Below are 10,692 nucleotides of genomic sequence, written 5' to 3'. Positions count from 1 at the left end.
AGTAAAATGAATTTGGGTACCTTAAAAACAACCTCAAAGAATATTCTCTGTTTCATCGAGGAAGGGTAATGTTAACGAAACATGTACGGAGTTGTCTCCCATAAGCGTCAAACCACGACGAAAATATTCTTTTACTTGTTTCAATAATTTGACTGCAACCATACTAGAGCACCAACTTAAGGGGTTTTTTAGCCTAAGAAATTGACCCTAGGACATATTCTTTGTAAGCTGATTTCTTATTCTATCGGTCTTTTTTACCGATTGAATAAGAAATCAGCTTATAAAGAATAAGTCTTAGGGTCAATTTCTTAGGCTAAAAAACCCCTTTAAGGTGGTGCTCTAGTATGGTTGCAGTCAAATGATTGAAACAGGTAAAAGAATAATTTTGTCCTAATTATATAGGACCACCTAGAGAAAGAGGACAGAAGAGGCGACGCCTTGAATCTCCAATTCCATTACCTATGTGGAATGTTTGGGATCAGTGTATGACAGGAATTGCTCATATTACAAATAGTTTAGAATCTTACCACAGCGTTGCTGAAAAACACAGTGAATATTAGTCATCCAAATGTCTGGAAACTTATTGATGTGATTAGATGTGAGGAAAGGTTTGCCGGTACCAAATTGCATAAGTTTATGCAAGAAGAACCAAGCCAAAAGAAAAGATACAGAGATATGAACTTGCATATAAAAAAATGTCATAGTAAAATGTGATCCAAGCCAAAAAATTATTTTTCTAAAAGTAATTGCACACAATCTTAAACTTTAAGAAAAAATAATAAATATGTAATACAGCAGACCTTAAAATAAACGTTTTTTAATTCAGATATTCATTTTTACTATGATCTCGAGGAATTGACTGATGACAAATTGACTTGGGGACAAATTGACCAACGACGAACTGATTGGGGACAAATTAAATGACGACAAATTGCCGTCAACAAATTGACCAGACACCATATATATATATATATATCTCTATATATAAACGGCAGTTTGTCTGTGTGTCTGTCAGGTTGTACCCTCACCCTGACCACGGCTTTCAACCGATTCTGATGAAACTTGACACACACATAGCCCAATGTCATAATTCAAAACTAACGCAGCGAAAGTTTTGAAAAGTTCCTCCAGTTCTGAAAAAAATCGATAAATTCGACATGGGGTCGAGAATCTAAGCTTTTTATATGCAATACATTTTCTGTCTAGAGGACGCAACTCGACCTTTTTATCGCCCAAAGCGACAGCTAGGAACATCGTGTACACAGAAGTATTCCAGTGAAGAGAAGACATTGCGACCTACACATGCGCCTTCGTTCCCAAGAGGGAAAGGACTAGATTGAGATTAGTCGTTGCCTACTAGGGGCTCTTACATACCCGGGCAACGCCGGGCTATGCTGCTAGTATATTATAAAAAAATACAAAATGGGACAAGAACATAAAACATCTGGACAGTTAGGTGATACAAAAATGGGACAACAAAACATCCTTTTAGACAATATAAAGAAAACAAGGACAGGTCATTCAAAGTTTTCTTTCCTCAGTCAAGTACCAGATTATCTTCGCAATTTCGGCTGATTATACTTGAGATTGGTCCAATCTAGCCAGCCCCAAAGAAAAACTAAGCTAAGAGCATTAGATTCCTTTGAAGAAAGCAGCAAATGTATACAAAAACAAGGACGGAAAAAAAACGGACAATGTTACACAAATACAATAAAAATAATAACAGGATATAACAACATATATATATATATATATATACATACATTGATAAAATTTTTTACCTGAAAAAATTTTTTCCTATATCAATTATAAATAGACTAGTGGCCGTTTGCCAGCTCTGTCTGGCACCTGTGCGGGTGGCACATAAAAAGCACCCACTACACTCACAGAGTGGTTGGTGTTAGGAAGGGCATCCAGCCGTAGAAACACTGCCAGATCTGACTGGGCCTGATGAAGCCTTCCGGCTTCACAGACCCCAGTTGAACCGTCCAACCCATGCTAGCATGGAAAACGGACGCTAAACGATGATGATGATGAGCTGGTAGAAACGTTAGCACGCCGGGCGAAATTCGTAGCAGTATTTCGTCTGTCGTTACGTTCCGAGTTCAAATTCTGCCGAGGTCGACTTTGCTTTTCATCCTTTCAGGGTCGATAAATTAAGTACCAGTTGCGCACTGGGGCCGATGTAATCGACTTAATACTTATGTCTGTCCTTGTTGGTCCCCTCTGTGTTTAGCCCGTTGTGGGTAGTAAAGAAATATATATATTCTTTTGGCGGGGTCTTGAGACAGCAGCAGTATTCCGTCCAAGAATTTGGACCTGGAGATCTCCATTTCCAGCGACTTCGAGGGTACCTCTCAGTGGTGTTTGGTGTCAACGAAGAGCCCTCGACTACAACAAGATGACCAAAGTTTTTTTTTTCCAAGGTCTGGGGTCTCCCGCCCCTAAGCCCTAGACCATCACCTAATCACCATTGCCCGTCTTGTTGCTTAACAACAACAGCAACAACAGCAGCAGCAGCACAATGGGGTGAGAATATGGGGCTGAGGGGAAAGCCACACTGCTGCTAAAAACTATGACACACACATAAGCATACACACAGACATACACGGCACACACGCACACACACACACACACTCACACACACACCACACACACACTCACACACACACACACGCACACACGCACAAAGAACACAAATACATGCACACATAAGGATTACACATCTTAGAAAAACGACACACACATAAGCATACACACAGACATACATGCATGCACACACACACACACACTCACACACACACACACACACACACACACACACACACACACACACACACAAAGAACACAAATACATGCACACATAAGGATTACACATCTTAGAAAAACGACACACACATAAGCATACACACAGACATACATGCATGCACACACACACACACACTCACACACACACACACACACACACACACACACACACGCACACACACACAAAGAACACAAATACATGCACACATAAGGATTACACATCTTAGAAAAACGACACACACATAAGCATACACACAGACATACATGCATGCACACACACACACACACTCACACACACACACACACACACACACACACACCACACACGCACACACACACAAAGAACACAAATACATGCACACATAAGGATTACACATCTTAGAAAAACGACACACACATAAGCATACACACAGACATACATGCATGCACACACACACACACACACACACAAAGAACACAAATACATGCACACATAAGGATTACACATCTTAGAAAAACAGAATGGAGTAAGTGGAGCAAGAACACACATGAAAACGAAAAGTGTTGCTAAAGAGGTCACAGATGTGTGATGAAAGATTTCAGGACAATGGACATGAGTTAAAATAATAAAATAAGAATAAACAAGAGAAGAAAAAATATATAGTGTTTGTGTTTATTTGGCAAAATATGCCTACACCATCCCAAAAAACAACAATCTCTCTCTCTCTCCCTCTCTGTCTGTCTGTCTCTAACTCTATATATATATATCCTCCTCCTCATCATTATCATTTAACATCCATTTCCATGCTGGCATGAATTGGACGGTATATATAATATATATCACACACATACATACATAAATATGTGTGTGTGTGTGTGTCATATATATATATATATATATATATATATATAATATGTACATGCATATAGCATATATATATTGGGTCATCCCATAAATAATGTGGTTTTTTAATACTTCTTTTATTTTTCAAAATTAAGATAAACAAAGTTCTTTTTTAATCTAAAATATACTCTCCTTCATTTTCTACAATGCTCTTCCATCTATCTGGTAGACTTGCCAAACCTCTCTTCCATAATTCACTTGTCTGTGATGAAAAATATTTCCCCAATACTGTTCTGAACTTGTCTATAGAATTCATATTTTTTCCATCCAAATGATTTTGAAGATTGCGGAATAAATGATAATCAGAGCAATGTTTGGCGAATATTGTGGGTGGGGTATTGTTTACCATTCAAACTGCTACAGCCTTTGGAATGTCATCCTTGCTGTATGTGACCAAGCATTATCCTGATGGAAGAACACCTTTCATCTTGAAACCAAAGATGGTCGTTTTTCTTCTAGTGCTGAGTTAAGCCACTCAAGCTGCTCACAGTAGATCTCTTTTGTTATTGTTTGGTTTGAGTTTAAAAGTTCAAAGTATACTAAACTTCTCATATCCCATCAAACAGGTAACAACACCTTGCATGGGTGAAGACCTCCTTAAGCCTGGGGTGCCAGTGTGTCTCCTTCCCCTACTCACTGTCTTCGGCACTTGACATTTTTATAGGGAGCCCATATCTTGTCACCAGTTGCTATTCAGTCCAAAGATAGTTCATTTCTGAGACGTGACAGCAAAGATGAGCACACTCTCTGCACACGATTAGTCTCGGAAAGTTTGTGAGGAACCCATTGATCCAATTTGCTGACTTTTCTAATGGCATGCTGGTGTCGATGAATTGTTGAATGACCAAATCCAAACATCTCTGCTACTTCCTCAACAGTTGCAATGGGATTTTGTTCCACCAGGGTTTGCAGGACATCCTTGTTGAGCTTTACAGATCTTTCAGGATAAGGCTTGTCTTTTAGGCTGTAGTTTCTGGCTTGGAATTTCTTGAACCACAGTTGAGACTGGCTTACGCTTGTTATCCAATCCTCATATTTATATTTTATATATATGATCGTGGCCGTTCGCCAGCCTCATCTGGCACCTATGTCGGTGGCACATAAAAACACCATCCGAAGACCCGGCAAGACTAGTCAGGCCATAACCCGTGGCCCTTACCTGGGACGTAGTCAGTCCACCTGTGCTTACCTTCCTTCTTGTGACACTTGTGAAGACCTGTTGAGGCAAGTGAAAATCAAAACAAATCAAAATAGATGAACATCAATGGAATTTGTATCTTTGTGGTACCAGTGCCGGTGGCACGTGGTACACAAGAAAACCATCCGAACGTGGCCGTAGCCAGTACCGCATCGACTGGCCTCCGTGCTGTGGGCACGTAACAAACACCATCCGATCGTGGCCGTTTGCCAGCCTCATCTGGCACCTGTGTCGGTGGCACATAAAAACACCATCCGAGCGTGGCCGTCTGCCAGCCTCGTCTGGCACCTGTGTCGGTGGCACATAAAAAAACACCATCCGAGCGTGGCCGTTCGCCAGCCTCGTCTGGCACTGTGTCGGTGGCACATAAAAAACACCATCCGAGCGTGGCCGTTCGCCAGCCTCGTCTGGCACCTGTGTCAGTGGCACATAAAATCACCCACTACACTCTCGGAGTGGTTGGCGTTAGGAAGGGCATCCAGCTGTAGAAACACTGCCAGATCTGACTGGACTGGTGCAGCTTTCGGGCTCCCCAGACCCCAGTTGAACCGTCCAACCCATGCTAGCATGGAAAGCGGACGTTAAATGATGATGATGATGATGATGATATATATATATATATCCATTTATATTATTCACACTTGCATTGTTGTCTTTATTGAACTCATAAAGCAAAATATGCCAGATATGCTCCTTTGTCACTTCCATTATAGCTTTGAAAATATAACTGTTAAAATCAGACTGCACTCTCCAAAACTTGCACTAAGAATAAGGACAAGGTAAAATTACGACTTGCTTTTATAGCAAGTTCATGCAGGTAGTTTATCCTGTCCCCTCTGGCTTTTAGTTCATGCAATTGAAAAAACCGCATTATTTAAGGTATGACCCAAAACATATCTATCTATCTATATATAATATATACATGCATATATATATACACTCTCGGAGTGGTTGGCGTTAGGAAGGGCATCCAGCTGTAGAAACACTGCCAGATCTGACTGGCCTGATGCAGCCTTCGGGCTCCCCAGACACCAGTTGAGCCGTCCAACCCTTGCTAGCATGGAAAGCGGACGTTAAATGATGATGATGATGATGATGATGATATATACATATATATATATATATTATATATATATATATGTATATATATCTATATCTATATGTATATATGTATGTGTGTGTGATATATATATATATATATATATATATATATATTATATATATATATATATATCAGTGCACCACATACTGATATCAACACATTTGCCCACACATAGAAATGCCTATGCATACACACACACATTGATACTTACAGACCCATATATATATATGTTAACCCATATATGTATGTGTGTGTTCATTTACCCTCACTCACATATTACAGATATGCTCAAGCATTTCCAAAATTACATACACATTCACTCAATATATTAATGTCAATGAGTCGTAGCAAAGTCTTTGTAATGTCTGCTCTATGCAGACATCTCCATTAAAACACGCTTGCTTGTTTACAGTTTGGTGTGTACGAAGGAATTGTCAAAATTGCTGCATGACACAGCTGCATTCCAAGAAATAAATTCACTGAAGTGTGTCTGAAATTGTCCAATAATCCAGACAAAAAGTCAATTGTCTTCTAAGGGATGGGAAAAAGTACAGAAATCGCTGTAAATCACATTCCTTTAATAACCAATGGCAAATAATTGAATCTTCTGCTTCAGTTTGTTTCCTCATGCTGGCTTGTTGGTTTGCTGGCCAAATGGTTTGACTTGTAATAATTTAATAGAGCACATGTTGTCGTTATTGTTGTTGTTGTTGTTGTTGTTGCTGTCATCCACACAACCATAGCTGATGCCACCACCACAACCACCACCACCACCACCACCACCACCACCACCACCACACCACCACCACCACCACCACCACACCACCATCATGGTTTTTGTCATCATCATCAACATCATCATTACCACCACCACCACTACCACCAGCACCACCATCCCTATGACTGTTATCATTGTCATCATCATCATCATTGCCATCATCATCATCATCATCATCATCATCATTGCCATCATCCTCCTCCTCATCACCACCACCACCACCACCACCACCACCACCACCATTACCATCACCATCATCATCATCATCATCATCATCATCATCATCATCATCATCATCAGCAGCAGCACAGCAAAAGCAGAAGCAGAAGCAAGCTCAGCAGTTCTTCATCATCACAGCTGCTATCATCAATACCATCAGAAACAATAGTAGCAGCTAGATCATCCTCTTCTGCATCATCATCATCATCATCATGCCTTCCATTACCACTGCAAACATTATTACCATCACTACCACCAGCATCAGCAGCAGCAGTAGCACCACCACCACCATCCCCACCACTACTCTCATCACTGACATTACCACCTTTATTGATATTAGTTATGTTTGTCACTATTTCATAACCCCTGCCCCAGCAGCAGCAGCAGCACCACTACCACCACCAGCACCACCATCAACATTAGCACCAGCACTACCACCACCAATACCACTATCACCACTACCACCACCACCTAAACCACCACCAAGACAACCACCACTACCACCACCACCACCACCACCACCACCACTAACACCAGCACCAGCACCACTACCACCAGCACCACCACCACTACCACCAGCACCACCACCAACATCAGCACCTGCACCACCACCACCATTACCACCACCAATACCACTATCACCACTACCACCACCACCAAAACCACCACCAAAACAACCACCAAAACCACCACCACTACCACCACCACCACTAACACCAGCACCACCACTACTACCACCAGCACCACCACCACTACCACCACCACCACTACCACCAGCACCACCACCAACATCAGCACCTGCACCACCAGCAGCATCACCACCACCACCACCACCATTACCACCACCACAACCACCACTACTACCAACTGCAGCTGCAGCACCCCCACCCCCACCACTTTTATCATCCTCAGCATCATTATAATCATTGCCACCGTCATCATCCTCATCGCCATTATTTTGGTAGCGGTATCTCACCATTATCAACTTTATTGCCACTTATCATCACCATAACCACTATCTTCACCATCAGGATCATCATCCTTATCGTCATCTTTACTATCACTATCATTGCCACTGTCTTCATCATCATCTTGGCTTGACAAAATATTTTCAATGAAATGCAATTTCTTTTCTAGTGAGAGAAAGAAATCAAAAATCCAGATGTAAGTGTTAACGACTCTCAAGGAAAAGGGGAGATAATTTTAAGGCATAGGAGTGGTTGTGTGGTAAGTAGCTTGCTTACCAACCACATGGTTCCGGGTTCAGTCCCACTGCGTGGCACCTTGGGCAAGTGTCTTCTACTATAACCTCGGGCTGACCAAAGCAAAGTCAGCCTCTGCAGAACTTGAACTCAGAAAGTAAAGAGCTACTAAGCATTTTGTTCCATGGTTCAGCCAGCTCACTGCCTTAATAATAATAATAACAATCCTTTCTGTTAAGAGCACAAGGCCTGAAATTTTGAGAGAGAGGACTAGTTGATTACATTGACCCCAGTGCTTCACTGGTACTTAATTTATTGACTCCGAAAAGATGAAAGGCAAAGTTGACCTTGATGGAATCTGAATCAGGCGAAATACTGCTAAGTATTTTGTCCAGCGTTCTAACAGTTCTGCTAGCTTGCTGCTATCACTGCCTTAATGATAATCAGAATAAGAATTCTTTTGTATTTTTGGCACAAGGCCTGCAATTTTGTGAAGCCTGGCCTCATTGTTGTCTCCAGAGTTGAAATGAAGGTTTCTTCAGCAATGCTAAAACACAATCATATGGTATTGTCTCTTTAGGTGGCAAGCTGGCAGAAACATTAGCACGCCAGATGAAATGCTTAGCGGTATTTTGTCTGCCGTTACGTTCTGAGTTCAAATTCTGCCGAGGTTAACTTTGCCTTTCATCCTTTCGGGGTCGATTAAATAAGTACCAGTTATGCACTGGAGTCGATATAATCGACTTAATCCCTTTGTCTGTTCTTGTTTTTCCCCTCTGTGTTTAGCCCCTTGTGGGTAGTAAAGAAATAGGTATTTCATCTGCCATTACGTTATGAGTTCAAGTCCTGCCGAGGTTGACTTTGCTTTTCATCCCTTCGGGGTTGATAAATTAAGTACCAGTTATGCACTGGTGTCTCTTTGTCTGTCCTTGTTTATCTCTTCTGTGAAATAAAGAAACATATGGTATTGTCTCTGCAAAGAAAGACACTGCAGATGTGGGGTCCCTGCTCCAATATGAAGCAAGCATTGCTTACTGCACAATACCAATGCGAGTGAAAAATGCATGCAAAAATGAGGTTGTCACCTGTAGTTGGAAACTATTCAGCATCATGTCCAGGCCTTGCATTCTGTGGATGATTCACAGTATTGTCATTGGTTTTTGTCAGCCATGTATTCAAGCATTTTCTTTGTAATGAATTCAGAGAATACCTCCAATGATGAACTGTGGTTCTGAAGGTCTGCTTTTGTATCAGAAAATTGTCCATCGCTTACCACACCACATTCTGTTGATCAGGGTCATGGCTTCTGCCCTCCTACTCCTTTTATTGGAGGTGCAATGGCCCAGTGGTTAGGGCAGCGGACTCGCGGTCGGAGGATCGCGGTTTCGATTCCCAGACCGGGCATTGTGAGTGTTTTATTGAGCAAAAACACCTAAAAGCTCCACGAGGCTCCGGCAGGGGGTGGTGGTGAACCCTGCTGTACTCTTTCACCACAACTTTCTCTCGCTCTTTCTTCCTGTTTCTCTTGTACCTGTATTTCAAAGGGCCAGCCTTGTCACTCTCTGTGTCACGCTGAATATCCCCGAGAACTACGTTAAGGATACACGTGTCTGTGGAGTGCTCAGCCACTTGCATGTTAATATCACGAGCAAGCTGTCCCGTTGATCGTATCAGCTGGGACCCTAATCATCGAAACCGACGGAGTGCTCCTACCTACTCCTTTTATGCAATAGATAATCATCATTGCTACTGGAATCAGAACCATCTGATCTACTGGGCAAATAATCACTCTCAGAGTTTGAATGGTCCGAACCAGAATCAACTATTGAGGGCTTGCCATGCTATGTTGAAGTAGATGGACATGATGACAAATACAACAAGGATCATAAATTCAATGAAGCTGATGTAGACAGATGTGATGAACCCAGTGTTGAAGCAGGTGTAACTGGATGTGAAGACAAATGTGAAGCTGCTGTGGCTGGATGTGAAGACAAGTGTGAAGCTGTGATAGCTGGACCTGAAGACAAATGTGAAACTGGTGTAGCTGGACAGGAAGACAAATGTGAAACTTCTTTGGCTAGATGTGAAGACAAATGTGAAGCTGTGATTGCTTGACATGAAGACAAATGGGAAACTGGTGTAGCTGGACAGGAAGACGAATGTGAAGCTGCTGTGGCTGGATGTAAAGATAAATGTGAAGCTGTGATAGCTGGATATGAAGACAAATGTGAAACTGGTGTAAATGGACAGAAAGACAAATGTGAATCTGCTGTGGTTGGATGTGAAGCTGTGATAGCTGGACAGGAAGACGAATGTGAAGCTTCTGTAGCTGGACACGAAGAAAATTGTGAAGCTGCTGTTGTTGGATGTGAAGACAAATGTGAAGCTGTGATAGTTGGACATGAAGACAAATGGGAAACTGGTGTAGCTGGACAGGAAGACGAATGTGAAGCTGCTGTGGTTGGATGTGAAGACGAATGTGAAGCTGTGATAGCTGGATAG

General features: G+C 41.8%; 1 protein-coding gene across 1 annotated transcript; it reads left to right on the top strand.

Moving 5' to 3' along the window:
• Nucleotides 1-461: 461 nt before the first annotated feature.
• On the top strand, nt 462-10,692 carry LOC115217288. The gene is made up of 3 exons (XM_036507507.1): nt 462-549; nt 10,007-10,252; nt 10,313-10,692. The coding sequence occupies exons 1-3, from the start codon at nt 462-464 to the stop codon at nt 10,690-10,692; spliced, it is 714 nt and encodes a 237-aa protein (XP_036363400.1).

Source organism: Octopus sinensis, linkage group LG11 (genome assembly GCF_006345805.1).
Source record: "Octopus sinensis linkage group LG11, ASM634580v1, whole genome shotgun sequence".
In the NCBI taxonomy this organism is placed as follows: Eukaryota; Metazoa; Mollusca; class Cephalopoda; order Octopoda; family Octopodidae; genus Octopus; species Octopus sinensis.
This window is presented reverse-complemented; position numbering and strand designations above follow the sequence as displayed.

Bases quoted from the DNA above. Each gene is read 5' to 3' on its own strand.
- LOC115217288 (XM_036507507.1), top strand. From the start codon at position 462: ATGTGGAATGTTTGGGATCAGTGTATGACAGGAATTGCTCATATTACA. The intron at 550-10,006 runs GTGAATATTAGT...GGTCCGAACCAG, and splicing joins CAGCGTTGCTGAAAAACACA to AATCAACTATTGAGGGCTTG. The intron at 10,253-10,312 runs GTGAAACTTCTT...CTTGACATGAAG, and splicing joins AGCTGGACAGGAAGACAAAT to ACAAATGGGAAACTGGTGTA.